The 15,597-nt window shown below is 39.2% G+C and overlaps 1 protein-coding gene across 5 annotated transcripts in view; it reads right to left on the bottom strand.

Annotated features, from left to right (window-relative positions):
• RASGRP3 (RAS guanyl releasing protein 3) overlaps positions 1-15,597 on the bottom strand; it is a 93,168-nt gene that overhangs the window by 44,895 nt on the left and 32,676 nt on the right. For all 5 annotated transcript variants that reach the window (XM_038397649.2, XM_043511542.1, XM_043511543.1 and 2 more), the window contains exons 2-4: positions 3,609-3,800; positions 1,552-1,654; positions 815-877 (exon numbers count right to left, since the gene is read on the bottom strand). In XM_038397649.2, coding sequence (XP_038253577.1) covers positions 815-877; positions 1,552-1,654; positions 3,609-3,678 — 236 coding nt within the window. In that variant the 5' untranslated portion in view covers positions 3,679-3,800. The remainder of the gene's footprint in view (positions 1-814; positions 878-1,551; positions 1,655-3,608; positions 3,801-15,597) is intronic.

Below are 15,597 nucleotides of genomic sequence, written 5' to 3'. Positions count from 1 at the left end.
AAAACCCAAACCAAACAGTTCCGTGCAGAGGTGGCCTTACTAGATCAATATTCAGGTAAAGATGTCAGAAAGTTTTACCAATTTGACAAGGCAGCACCTGCCATACATTCTCCTGATCCTATATACCAGATACTTGGGGCATCACTGAAGTTGCTAAAGCATCTTCTCTTAGGGTATATTTCATTGCAAATAAGTATATTAATATGGGTTAGCTAATTCACATTAAAATAGCAGTGAAGACAAGGCAACTTGACTTTTAACTCAGGTTAATAGCTCAAGTTAAAGCCTATAAGGAAGCTGGGTGTTGAACTTGAGCAGCTAATCCAAGTTAAAAGTCAAGTTGCCTTGTTTTCATTGCTATTTTAATTTGTGTTAACGCACATCTTTGTTTGTTTGCTTTGCAAAGACATACCCTTGGTTGAATTATCTAGGGTTCACATGAACTGAAGTGAACAATCCAGGGACAATCTTTCTATACCACTCTAGATTACACTATGACGTACCCCTCCCCCCAGCTTTGCGTGCTGTGCCAATTTAGTCTGAGTGTTAAACCTCAAAGAACAAATACCAGTCAAATTGTAGCATGAGTTTTCAGTATGCTCTTTAGCTTGATACAGTGTAAGTGTTCAAAAACCTGAATAATCCACTGTGCTCTGAATAGGATTTTTCCCCAACCCCATGTTTGTAAACTAGTCCAAGAGAAAGCATTAGTAGAGGTGGACTGATTTAGTTTGGTATTTTTTATTATTTGTAAAAAATTGACTATTCAGAGCTATAAAAACCAAATCCCAGTGAAAAAAATCAGTATTTTTACCTCATGAAACAGCAGATTTTTAAGCGGTATTCACTGCATTTTTCGCCACTGGCATCTCTATAGGTAGATTAGTTAAAGAATAAGCTTCATGATCATGGTTTCAGTAACTTTTTTTTTTTACTCTGCAGCAGTCTTGTTTGTTTAGAGAGTTTTCACTTTTGTACAGATGGAGTATTTTTTGTATGTTATTCCTCCAAATTAAAATGTGCTATACCTTGAGATGAGATAACACACTGAAAAATATAGACACTATTTCCAATTCGGCAATTTGCCATTATTCTTAGCAAAAACATGCATCTAATACACACTATTTCTGAATATTCTGCTGGACAAATAATTTCCCACCAGTACAGGCTAATCAAGGATATCAGTAGATATTGAATGATTACAGAGGAGATTTTCAAAGGCACAAGTGCCAGACAAGCAACTCCCATAGAAAGTCAACGGGAGTTAAGTGCCGAGCTTCCATTTGTATCTCTGTGTCCTTAAATATTTTTGTACATCTCAAATGCTAATTCAAAGTACACTTCAGCAGGCTCATAAAAGATTGGATCCAAAGTCTATTGTAATCAGTTGAAAGGATTTCAATGGGCATTGGACCAGACCCATAAATTGCTGAAGAGCCTTATATGCTGATGGCACTCCAATACTACTGTTTAATGCACAGATTTTACATGTTATCACAGTTCGTCTTCCAAAGTGCTAATGCTAGGCTATATGGATCTTCGAAAGGATATATGGAGAGAAGTTTGCCAACCAGTTCTGTGGAAGGAAGATACCACCGGTGCATTAAAAGAACCATTCTTGGCAAATGACTGGTGCCCAAATGTCCTTTATTATCTGTAAAATAGAGACACCATTTTAAGTTAAATGACATGCATTATTCAAGGGTAGAGATCAGCCAGTTTCCTGATATCCATGATCTATTGATCTATTACCATGATCTATTACCTCTCTTCAGGAAAGTCAGATGTATTAATATTCAAAATGAAAATATATCCAGTGCATTATTAATTAAAATATCTTCAGAACAGAAACGTAACAAGTAAAATGCTCCTCTAGCAGTGAGAGTCAGGAAATTACAATGGTTGTAGCACATCAATTATTAAATAACAGTGTAAAATGAAAGAAAATATATATTCCCTTCCTTCCCCAAAACCTTTATTAAATATTACTTAAAAAGTGGCAAAATAGCAATGTTGCTGTTTCAACATAAGTAACTTCTTCAAACTCCAAGTGGGATTTTTAAAAAAAAGCTTTGAACAAGAGAAAATTGATACCAACTGATTATAATAACCCATTACCTAAAATGTACCCAAAACCCAGAATTCGAGATTAGTAAAACACTATAATTAGAAGTTCAGTTGGATGTACCTAATTTCGAATTTTCTGATTATCACTTAATCTTGTCATTCATTGATAAAAACTGACCATGACAACCAAATGTCACACTCAAATGTGTATGTATTGGGAGGGGCTAGCTGGAGAGTGGAGAATGTTTTTCCAGTTATAGAGAATATTTAATGAAGAACTAGAGTAAATCAGGACAAAGAGGAAAGGGAACCACACACACATATTATGGACTTCAGTAGTCAAAAGAGAAGTGTATGTATGTATTTGGGGGAAAAGGGAAGGAGGAATGATAATTCCAATATGTAAAATGTAAATGGTCTCTGCTATCTCTGGTTAAGTATGCCCTATATGGGATTTGCACCATTTTAGGGCCAGAATTGGCAACTGGATGTGCATGGATGCAGTGGTGTGTCTGTTTAGATTCAAGTACAGTAACTGGTCCTTAGTGATTTCATCTCTGACAGTGAGAAGCTCTCTCTCTCAAAAATGAAATCAAATTATAACCTTATTCAAACCAAGTGGTCACATGGTCTTTAAATAAAAGCAAATTCAGAATACCTCATTTTGATTAAGGCCTCGATTCATCAAAGCACTTAAGGCCTAATACCTTTTAAAGTGGAAAGAGGTGGTATATATTCATGTTGCATAAAATGAAAGGTCCTAATATGATTATTTGTTTTCTTGCTATAACTAGCAATTTGTGAGTTAATATAAATTGCTCCTAACCTGAGTCGTGGGGTCATTGTTTTGTTTTTTCAAAGGATTAGAATTCATTTCTATGTATGGCAATCTATAAGGGCATCCAAGTATGTAAATTATATGCTTAGCAACAGGCTCACATAAATGATAGAAAGTTCTATAGGTAATGGTTGATTAAAATGAGAACCTGCAATCATATTACTACACAATGCATGGGGAAAGCTTCCAGAAGTAGCACTAGATTGAAAAAGATCCAGTGTAAACAACACAGCAAAACAAACAAATAAATAAATCAGTGCATCAAGAAATATATTCCTATTTCTTTTGTAAAAAATCAGAGGCAAATACATAAAACAATCCAACTGTACAGTTATCTAATCTTAATACAGACCTACACATTTAAATCATTCTATCAATCTGTCTTGTGTTAAATGTATTAACTTTTTTGATATTATGTAATGTATATTATTAAAAATATACAGATTGAACCCATCAAGACAGGAGAGAGACTCTCCCGCCCCCTTATTTAGACAGATGAAAGAATTTTCTTCAAACTTTTCAATACAAAAGTTTTCCTCTGGGCTAAGAGCCAAGCATGGAAAATTTCACAGCAAAAGGAATTTGTTTGCCAAATGAATGATCAACTGAAAAAGATAATAGCCTGGGTGATTTTTATAGCCTTATAATAGTAGTTGAATTTCAAGAACAGCAAGCAATGAAACAAAAGATTGAAGAATCATACCAAACATTTCAATGCAAGTGTTTAAAAGTTCATCTAATGTTGCAGCCTTCCCAAGTGTATTTGACCCCATTGTCCTTTAATCGTTGTCAAAAAATTAGAGTCATTTTCACCACGTAGAAGAATATCTTCACAGCTGCACGGGCCTTATCAATGTATTGCTGGTTGCATGTTTAGCTAGGCTTCATGGAAAATCTGGAGAAAGAAAGCAAAGGAAATGACCACAATAGGACTGTAATGCTGCATTATGAGGACAGAATGTTTACAGTTTAGCGCATCCTTTTGTAGACTGATTTTTTCCCCTCACACAACATACAGTATACATCAAAGATCACCATGCATTTTTAGTTCATTCCAACTTTTATTTTAAAATATATTGTTCAATTTTTGTCCACTAGTCCAAAAGAAATATGTAGTGATGTTGGAAAACAGAGGTTACACTAAGGCACATGTCATATAATTGATGCACTCTTTTACAGCCCATTTTATTTTCTTTATGCTTGATAACCCACATTTTGTTAGTACTTCAGTTATGTGTAAAACAGAACAGATTATAACAAAAATTGTTTTATCTAATATTACTGTTTAATGATAGATTTTTAAGGTAATGCATTTATTGTTCGGAAATTAGAGAGTAGAAGGGAGTATTAAATGGTATATAGATTCTCCATAGAATTTCTTGTCAACCTGTATTTCAAATCTCAACTTGTTCCACTTACATAAGTTTCTTTTAAATACAGACATGTAGCGAACAATATGTAGCATATCCAGCCAGAATCTAAACATTGCTGGAATTCTGACAAGTTTCTTTTTAAAGGATGCTACATATTACCTAACTTTTTGACGTTTTGTCAGGTAATTCACTGAACAGGATATACACTTTACTCCACCCACAGATGTACACTTTATGGCAACTATCAGATATGACATAGACCACACCCTTAACTCTGCCTCCCTAGGGACAGTATCCTTCCAACACCCCTTTTACCAAACTACCCCACCAAACAGGCTATCCCTGACCTTCCCCATATAAACCCCTTTACCACATTATTATGAAATAACTCTCACTTCACAGAAATGGCAGAAGGTACTGCTAAGAATTCACTAGGAATGAGGCTGTTGAATTCACCATGCAGTTATGTTACAGTAAAGGTCTTAAAAGGAAAATATAAGGCCAAGATTTTCAAAAATATAAGGGGTGCCTAAAGTTAGGCTGTTATATCCCTATCTAGGTACCTAAATAAATGGCTTAATTTTCCACAGGATCAAGTACCCAACAGTTTTAAACCTCAGTTGACATTTATTCCCACCCCTGCCAACTCCCCCACTCCTAAACAAATCTTTTACAAAGGTAAGTTACTGCACTTTAAAATACTGCTTCAGTCAATTCTTTAAAATCACAAAAGTAATCACGGCACATTTCTTGGGGTGAGTAATATTTGCCTCTTAGAATTGTAGGAAAGCAAGTGATTCAGTCCTGCTTTTCAGTTTGTTAGTGCTGCTTTACATTGTAATAGCCCCAGATAACACAGCTAATTAAAAAAAATCAATTATGCTATTGAGAGGGTGAAACAGCAATAGCTAATGTCCCCATGTTAATTTCACTGAGGTTTTTGTACTATGGCATCTACTTATATGCCCTCATCATCACAGTATCTAAGCTCCTCACAGTCAGTAACGGATTTTTATCCTTACAACACCTATGAAATAAATACAGTTTCCATTTTTAGAGACGAAGAACATGGTAGACTAGCGACTTGGACAAGGTACATGCCTGTGGCTGAGCCAAGAATTGAATCCCGGTCTTGAGTTCCAGTCCAGTGCCCTAACAATTAGATCACCCTTCCTATTCATTATCACCATTTGTGTTATTATTTACAAACCTCAGATTAAATAATATTGCTACATTATTGAAGATTTCCTATCACCATGGTATCAAAGTGCTATCCCACAATTAAAGATAGTTTTGTGGTAACAATGCCCAGTGCTAAACAGCAACAAGAATACTCAGTGCTATATAATTACAAACATTCAAGATTCATAGACTTCTAATGGAAATTCCACATTCCCAGGCGTGACCCTGTAAGGTGCCAAGTGCTAAGTATCTTCAGTTACCATTGGCTTCAAACGGGAGTTGAAAGTGCTCAGTCCCAAGTATTTGGGCAGGGACTGGAAGCATAATTATTTTATGTAACCCAAAGTGTTACCTAGAGGGACTTTCCAAAAGGTTAAAAAAAATTAAAGGGACAGGACAAGAGAAGGTAGAGATTCAGGAGGAATGCAATCAGGTCATCAGACACAGTACGCGGTGTGAATTTTTAGGGTACTCATTTGGAAAGCAAGATATTACATTCATAAAGCTCGTGCTCTCTTTCAAGCTATATGTATCATGCCCAGAACAAACAAACAAAAAAATCTTCATTGAGAGAGAATTGGAGTTACAAATATAAAATCTTAAATGGAACCTCATTTGAGTGTATTTCAAAACAACAGAAAGGCTGGAAATGTAGAGTTATGGTTGGTAACAGCAATAATGCTTACCATGTGACCCTGCCCATTAACACAGGAATATTATAGAACAACATCTTTACAAACTTTTTAACATAATTGCCTACAAAGAAAATTGGCCTAGATTCTAGACACACATTGATGCCCATTACTCCTTCCTGGAGAGCTAGTAAGGTTTACCCTTCAAATTTTGATCCTTAGCATTCTTCTGAGAAATGAAAGACACCTGGAAGAGTGCAGGCACCTCTTAAGAGCCTTAAGAGAGGGCACTGTAGGTAATGTGCAACCTTAACTTTTAGCGGAGTGAAAATATAATATGTTCTGGATTGCAGTCTTTCAGTTCATAGGGGGCAAAATCAGAGAGGAGTTTTGCCAATGAGTATTTTTAAAAACAACTTTTTCCTCACAGGCCAGATGAAATGGCAATATTTTAATTGCATCAGTGTGTGTGCTAGGAGGTTCCAAATACAGATGAGAGACAAAATCCCTGCCCCAAGAATCTTCCCAATTTAGTTCTGAAATGACACAAGGAGACGGGGTAATGAAACAGCAGTTACAGTAAAGATAGGGGAGTGGAGACAAAGGCAACACCAATAAGATTATATTGTTAGTCAGCAAGGCTAGCTTATCCCATGATGGGTTTTTTTGTCTTATCATAGAAATACAATAAAAAGTCATAGCCGGTTAATTATAGGTTTAGAAGAAGATAATAAAAAAGCAATTAATAACTGTCCATCGGACACAGGTAGCAACGCCTTATAAATAACCTTACTGTAATTCTCTGGGGCTGTCCTCTCTAAATTCTTAACAAGTTTGTTTCAAAGGAGATAATTTACTCCAAATTTTACAGTGTACCCAGTGTTTGCTGGGACAGGATTTTAAGAGCTTAGCTGGAGCTGAGTGAACAGTCAGACAGCGTAGATACAACTGACATAGTTATGTACCTCACTACCAATTCTCAGTGCTTTGTTTTAAGGCGCTCCTTGTAACCTGGGACACAACACTAATATTTCTGGGGACTGAGTCATAATGTAAAATATGTTATGTTTATCCGTTGACACATCACCTTTCTGGATAGATGTTGCTATTCAGAAGTGCAGTTTCTCGGAAGGGAGAAAGGTCTATGGCGACATAGGGATTGGTAGGAAGTCATAATGAATTAAGTTATCTATCCTTGAACCCACAAATGCAGGAAGTTGATTAAGCAAACTAATCAGTTTGCCTTATCTCTAATAGTTTTGTGGCACAGCTAAATATTCTGTTCTGTGATTGTAATATTATTGGAAGTTATTTATATGGTGAGTTCTTTTTAGAAACAGAGTATATTGCCAGTACAACAGGTGATCTTTTTCATACTTGTTGAATCACTTTCATAAGTGCTAGCACAAACAAATAAAAACATTACATGTTGAGAACACAATGTGCATTTAAACTTTAACAATCATAAGTCATTGCTACTGTAGTCAGTAGTAAAATCAAAAGACATCTTCACTGCAAGAGGCTACTAAGAGGTGGTCTACATACACAAGTTATAGCAGTTTACCTTAAATTAGTTTAAAATTTGATTTAGTCAAACCAGTGCAAACCACCTATGAAGGCACTCATATTGGTTTAAAACTGGTTATATTGGTTAGAGATGCAGTAAACCAATAGGTCAGGTTTAAATAGATTTCAGAATGTCTAGACACAAAAAGTTACATTTAAACTACCCCCTTACTTAAACTGGCACAATTGTATGTGGAGAATTTTCCCTGCAAATGAAATAAAGTAGCCTATTTTTCTTCTGCCTAGTGACAGAAACACAGATGAACATTCCAGCTCTGCCATTCAAGCACCTGAGTGGTTCTTGGTTCACCCATAAACTACAGGGAGGAAATATGAAGGAGACATTCTTTACAAGGTTAAGACATTCTTGGTTGTTTTTTTTTCCAGAAAACCATTTTATAAAAGAAAAGGTATACTCTTTTTAACAGGGACTTCAGCCACATGATTGCTCAAGGAAAAGACAAAAAGCTGAGTGCAAGCTGCAGAACAGGGAAATTTAATAGCAGTAGAAAGCACAAGAGAGCTCAGAAGAAATTAAAAATCTCAAGAGAAGTTGCCTATAGAATATCCTCTATATTTTTACTCTTTTCCTCTATATCTGTCATGTCTATTTAAATTGTAAAACTCTTCAGGAGAGGGACTGTCTACAGCTCTGTGTACAGCACCTAGCACAATGGGGTCCCAATTCTTGATTGGTTCCTAGGCACTATTGTAAACAAACATGACTACTAATAAATAAATAAGAAGAGGGAAGAGCACATGGGCAAGGTAAATGCTGTACCTTTAAATTCATGGCGGGAAAGGGCAAATAAGCCATCTGTTTGGACCACAGTTAATACAGGCAGTAGGATGGGCAAGTCACTGTTCTAGATGTTTTTCCTCTCCACTAGAGAGCTTTTCATAAGCCTTTAAGTTTACATGTAAGTGGTCAGTACTTTTACTTATTACTATGTAGATAACTATATTTTTACTTCGAATTGCTTGCATTAGCAAAGTATTGAAATTCCTCCACAGAGTGTTTAAGAATTGATCATATTAGCCTCACTAACCACAACTGAAATCATTGACATCCTCCAAAGTTGTTAAAAATGGTATAGTTCAGATGCTGCAGAGTTTTGTTCAACGTTTATTGAACAAGGGAATACCTATGTCCAAAAGACCTTGTTGTAAGTGAAACCTGATACTGTGGAATCTTTTATAGTGAACTCTGATCCAGCAATACTGTACCAAATACAGTACTGTACTGTATTAGGACCAAAACCTAGTTTGGAATAAGGAAGGACTGCAGAAGGCCATAAACACAGTGGAACCTCCATCTTTTAGCAGCATGGGGAGGGTAGGGTTCAGAGAAGCCGTGCAGGGGGAACTTTGCACACCACAGTGCTCCATGGTAGCATTCATAGGGAGGAGGACAGTGATGTGGCTAATTGATCCAGGACTGGTCAGTACTGCCAAGTCCTCTAACAAGAGATGCTACTGTATCCAACGGGCTGCATAAGCAACTGTAGAGCTGCTCCACAGCTTAGGGTTTTGGACAAAGGATTCCAGATGCCCCTTTGAACTCCCCTACCTAAAACTGGTTTAGAACATATACTGGGTCAGACCAATGGTCCATCTAGCCCAGCTTCCCGTCTTACAATAGTACCAGATGCTTCAGAAGGAATGAACAGAACAGGGCAATTATCAAGTGATCCATCCCTAGTTGTCCAGTCTCAGCTTCTGGCAGGCAGAGGCTTAGAGACAGAGTGCAGGATTGAATCCCTAACCATCTTGGCTAATAGCCATTGATGGACCTATCCTCCATGAACTTATCTAATTCGCTTTTGAACCCATTTATACTTTTGGCCTTCCCAATATCCTTTGGCAATGAATTCCATCTGCTGACTATGCATTGTGTGAAGAAGTACTGCCTTATGTTTGTTTTAAACCTGCTGCCTATTCATTTCATTGGGTAAACCTTGACTTTTGTGTTATGTGAAGGGAGTAAATAATACTTCCCTATTCATTTTCTTCAAACTATTCATGATTTTATACACCTCTATCATAGCCCCACCTCAGTCGTCTCTTTTCCAAACTGAACAATCTCAATCTTTTTAATCTCTCCTCATATGGAAGCTGTTCTATACTTTTAATCATTTTTGTTGTCCCTCTCTATCTTTGAGGTGCATTGACCAAAACTGCATGCAATATTCAAGGTGTGGGCGTACCATGGGTTTATATAGTGTCATTATGATATTTATAGTCTTATTATCTATTCCTTGCCTAATGATTCCTAACATTGTTAGCTTCTTTGATTGCCACTGCATATTGAGCGGATGTTTTCAGAGAACTAGCCAGAAAAACTCCAAGATCTTTTTTCAGTGGTAACAGCTAATTTAGACCTCATCATTTTGTATGTATAGTTGAGATTATATACTACTTTGCATTTATTTATCGACACTGAACTTCATCTGCCATTTTGTTGCCCAGTCACCTAGTTTTGTGAGATCCCTTTGTAACTCTTCACAATCAGCTTCGAACCTAATTATCTTGAGTAATTTTGTATCCTCTGCAAACAAACATCACCACTTCAGTGTTTACCCCTTTTTCTAGATCATTTATGAAGGTGCTGACCAGCACTGGTCCCAGCACAGATCCTTGGGGGACCCTGCTGTTTTCTTCACCCTGCTGTTTACCTCTCTCTATTCTGAAAACTGACAATTATTCCTACCCTTTGTTTCCTATCTTTATCCAGTCACTGATCCATGAGAAGACCTTCCCTCTTATCCCATGGCAGCTTACTTTGCTTAAGAGCCTTTGGTGAGGAATCTTGTCAAAGGCTTTCTGAAAGTCCAAGTGCCGTATACCAACTTGATCATGCTTGTCCAACATATTTGTTGACCCCCCTCAAAGAATTCTAATAGATTAGTGAAGCATGGCTTCCCTTTACAAAAGGAGTGTTGAGTCTTCCAACAAATCGTGCTCATCTACATGTTTGATAAGTCTGTTATTTACTATAGTTTCAACTAATTTGCCTGGTACTGAAGTTAGACTTAGAAGCCTGCAATTGCCAGGATTGCCTCTGGAGCCTTTAAAAAAAATAGGTGTTACATTAGCGATCCTCCAGTCATCGAGTACAGAGGCTGATTTAAATCACAGGTTACATATCACAGTTTGTATTTCTGCTATTTCATATCTAGGTCCTTTAGACTCAGACTTTAAGGCAAGGGTCTCAAACATGCAGCCCGCAGGGTTATTTCCTGCAGCCCGCCAAGCTCTCCGCACCCCCCCACTTCACCCTCCCGGAGTTCTTTTCTGCGGACCACCAAGCTCCCTTCCCCCTAGCTCCCCCTCCACCCAGCGTGCCACGTCCCCACTCCTCTGCCTACTTCTAGGCGTTTCGCTTAGCACTTTCCAGGGGGGGGAGGAGGAGCAGGGAGCTGCATGCTCAGGGAAGGAGAAGGAAAAGAGGCGGGGCTGGAGCGGGGATTTGGGGAAGGGGTTGGAATAAGGGCAGGGAGGGGGTAGAGTTGGAGTGGGGACTTTGGGGAAGGGGTGGGAAGAGGTTGGGCAGGGTCGGGGCCTCATGGAAGGGATGGAGTGGTGGTGGGGCCGGGGGCAAAAGGGGGTGTGTGGTGTCAGTGATGCGGCCCTCGGGCCAATGTACTAGTCCTCATGTGGCCCTCCTGGTGATTCGAGTTTGAGATCCTTGCCTTAAAGATCAGAAGTGACCATCATGATCATGTAGTCTGATCTCCTGCACATTGCAGGCCACAGAACCTCACCCACCCACCTCTGTAATAGGCCCCTAATCTTTGGCTGAGTTACTGAAGTCCTCAAATCATGGTTTAAAGACTTCAAGTTACAGAGAATTCACCATTTACACTAGTTTAAACCTTCAAGTGACCTGTACCCCATGATGCAGAGGAAGGCAAAAACCCCAATAGGGACTCTTCCAATCTGACCTGGAAAAAAATTCTCTCACCAAATATGTCGACCAGTTAGACTCTGAGCATGTGGGCAAGATGCACCAGGCAGATACCTGGGAAAGAATTACCTGTAGTAACTCAGAGCCATCCCTACCTAGAGTTCCATCTCCAGCCACTGGGGATTTTTGCTATTGGCAGTTGCCGATGGGCCACATGCCATTGTAGGCAGTTCCATCATACCATTCCCTCCATAAACTTATCAAGCTCAGCCTTTAAGCCAGTTAAGATTTTTGCCCTCACTGCTCCCCTTGGCAGGCTGTTCCAGAACTTCACTCTTCTGATGGTTAGAACCCTTGCCTAATTTCAAACCGAAACTTTTGATGGCCAGTTTACATCCATTTGTTTTTGTGTCCACATTGGCACCTAGCTCCTCTCCCTCCCTAGTATTTATCCATGTATTTATAGAGAGCAATCAATCTCCCTTCAACCTTGGTTTGGTTAGGCTAAACAAACCAAGTTCTTTAAGGTTGGTTTTCCATTCCTTGGATCATTGTAACAGCCCTTCTCTGCACCTGTTCCTGTTTGAATTAATCTTTCATAAACATGGGAGACCAGAATTTCACATGGAAGTCCAGATGAGGTTGCCTCAGTGCTCTGTATAATGGTACTAACACTTCCCTGTCTCTACTGGAAATACCTCACCTGATGCATCCTAGGACTGGATTTGCCTTTTTCATGGCTGCATCACACTGGCATCTCATAGTCATCCTGTGATCAACCAATATACCCAGATCTGTCTCCTCCTCTGTCACCTCCAACTGGTAAATGCCCAGCTTATAGCAAAAATTCTTGTTGTTAGTCCCTAAATGCATGACCTTGCACTGTGCACTATTAAATTTAATCCCATTTTTATTACTCCAGTTTAAAAAGTTGTCCAGATCCTCTTGTATGAAATTCCGGTCCTCCTCCGTATTGGCTGTACCTCCCAACTTTGTGTCATCCACAAATTTTATTACATACACTCAGTTTGTGTGCCAAGGTCAGTAATAAAAATGTTAAGATTGATCCCAAGACTGATACCTGAGGAATTCCACTAGTAACCTCCCTCCAGCATAACAGTTCACTTTTCAGTAGGACCCGTTGTACTCGCCCCTTTAACCAGTTCCTTATCCACCTTTCAAGTCTCATATTAATCCCCATCTTCTCCAATTTCCCATGTGGAACTGTATCAAATGCCCTACTGAAATCCAGGTAGATTAGATCTACTGCACTTCCTTTGTCTAAAACAGAGGTGGGCAAACTGTGGCCCACAGGCCACATCCGGCCTGCGGGACAATCCTGCCCGGCCCCTGAGCTCCAGCTGGGGAGGCTAGGCCCCTCCCCTGCTGTCCCCCCTCCCCCGCAGCGTGAGCGTGCTGCACCGCCAGCGGTCTGGCTCGCCGCTCTTGCCGGGCAGTGCGGCGGCGTGGCTGGCTCCAGCATGGTAAGGGGGCGGGGAACGGGGGGGTCCAGGCAGTCAGGGGACAGGGAGCCAGGAATGGTTGGATGGGGTGGAGGTTTTTGGGGGGGGCGGTCAGGGTCAGGCCTTCCATATAGTTTTGCAACCCTGATGTGGCCCTCGGGCCAAAAAGTTTGCCCACCCCTGGTCTAAAAAGTCAGTTATCTTCTCAAAGGAGATCAGGTTGGTCTGGCACAATACAACCATGTTGTATTTTATCCCAATTTTCGTTCACCTCTCTGTCCTTACCTACTTTCGCTTTCAGAATTTGTTTTTCAAAAAAAGTCTCCCATAATCACACAATTCCTAATAGTATTTATTTCATTAAAAACATAAAAAGAGGTCTCTGTCCATATCCAGATTGGATCCTGGTGGTCTGTAAGACAGCACAAGTACTGTGTCGGGGAGCCTCTAGTAGCTTTCTTCACCAAAGTGATTCTGGCTCAGACTCTGTCTTATCCATTTCATCACTTCTAATTTCTTTACTGTCTACCTCAGCGGATCTCAAACTTTAGCAACACAAGGACCCCCATTTTGATTTAAATTTTTTGTGGCCACCAAACCCCCCCGCTAATTCAGAACAGTTTTTTTTGCATAATTAAGGTCTCTAGAAATGGCTGAACTAGAGTATATTAAAATACGCCCAATAGACATAAACCCAGAAACGATTATCATGATTTGTAAATACGATCTCCATGGTGAGGGGTGATCATGTGCTTATTTTTCCTTTTGGCTCCAATTACTTCATATATTACACCTATAATTCTGTCTCTGAAAGGCACATTAGTTTCAGATACATTTGTGACCTCCTACTGTAAAGGAGATAGCTTTCGCTACTGCTGACCATAACACGTTACATCGTTCATCTTCTCTCTTGTGACTGTGTGCCATGTGAAGGTCAGGTTCAGAAATACTTTAACCATGTGTAAGAAACACAGGAGGCACTTAGACTCGGGGTGACAGCAAGAGACTTTCAAAGCCCAAGAGGGTAGGAAGGCAGGTGCCTGAGAAAAAGGGGGCTGTACAAAAAAAATGGGGGCACAGGGTAAGGATGCTTACATGTCATAACAGCCAAGCAAGGAGAAAGAGCTATTCTGAGCTATTGTGTTTGATCCTTTACCTTTGATGACCACAGAGAAAGGCTCTCATACACCTGCTCCTTCCAAAAGCAGGAGGGGAGCAAAGACTGGCCCTTCAAGACTGATGCATAGTACCCTCTCCGCTTCCTGGCAGCAGTGTTCCACTTAATCAATAAAAGCTTATCTTTGAAGAGCCCCTAGAGATTCAAATTATGCATTAAATTACAGAGGCCATGTAGGAGGACATGACATCAAAGCCAAATGCCTGACATCTGGCAGATCTGCTGTGGGACCCTGGGAACTCATGCAAATTCACTTGAGTGTGCAATGGACAGCAACCACAGAAATTGGCACTTGTGCAAAGTCAGGATTTTGCATTTGCACAAAGCATCGATGGCTCATAATGCACACATGAATGGCCCAACAGGAAAGTAGGCAGAAACCTATGTGAATTAGAATCGACAAGTCATTCTTTTAATAAATCTGGCCTACAGACGCTGAACATCAAAACACATGAAGAGCCTTCCTTCCTAGTCTATTTTTTGTGCAAGCTTCCCTAGGGAAGGGGAGTGAAACAATGGCCGACTTACAGTTTCTGAACAATGATGCAGGGAGAATTTTTTTAAAACTGAATATAAATGGTGTTGTTTGAAACCAAACATTTCAAATGTTCTTAAAATATTAATTCTTTCCTGAAAAAATGGTATTATTCATAGTAAGGTAGAAAAGGCACCCCACTTTTTTTCAGTAGTTAGTTTGATCAGATTTAGATACATATTTTGTTTTGTTTCCTCCCAAATAAGAATCAGCTGATTAAGCCCCATTCCCTTGACAACAGATGTCATGGGAGACAAACTGATCAGTACAATAACATAAAGACAGACAAGTTTCCAGTGCTATTTATAACATTCTGAAAACAAGTTGATATAGTAAAGAATTAGAAGACACAGCATCAATGCAGTTCCTTCCCTCTGCCTACTGCTAAAAATTAATGTATATATCTAAGTTACTGGCACATAGCAAGCATTATTAACAAACAGTATACATATCACCCTGACAATATTATGTATGTTACAACAGTGGACTTGTTAAGGATTTAAAACCCTATTTTGCAAACTTTAATAGCTACAACAGATTTTCCCCCTCCCATTAGAAGATTTATGACAATGAAATGCAAGGTTATTTGAGTAGGGACTAAAAACAAAAAGAATAGCATAACTACCCTCAAAAGGGGAGGGATGTGTGTGTTTTAAAAGAAGAAAACCCTTTTCCACTGAAGGGAGGAAAAAAACAACATATTACAAACGCTCACTAGAGAACAGTACTTAAGCTCTTAACAGTACATCAAACAAGAATGGGAAATTTGACCTTCTTTGCCTTGACTCATAGGGGTTCCTTCCTAAAACAGACGCTTAACTAACAACTATTCCAACACAGGCCCAGTTCCACAAGAA

This window comes from Dermochelys coriacea, chromosome 3, assembly GCF_009764565.3.
Source record: "Dermochelys coriacea isolate rDerCor1 chromosome 3, rDerCor1.pri.v4, whole genome shotgun sequence".
NCBI classification, from domain to species: domain Eukaryota; kingdom Metazoa; phylum Chordata; order Testudines; family Dermochelyidae; genus Dermochelys; species Dermochelys coriacea.
This window is presented reverse-complemented; position numbering and strand designations above follow the sequence as displayed.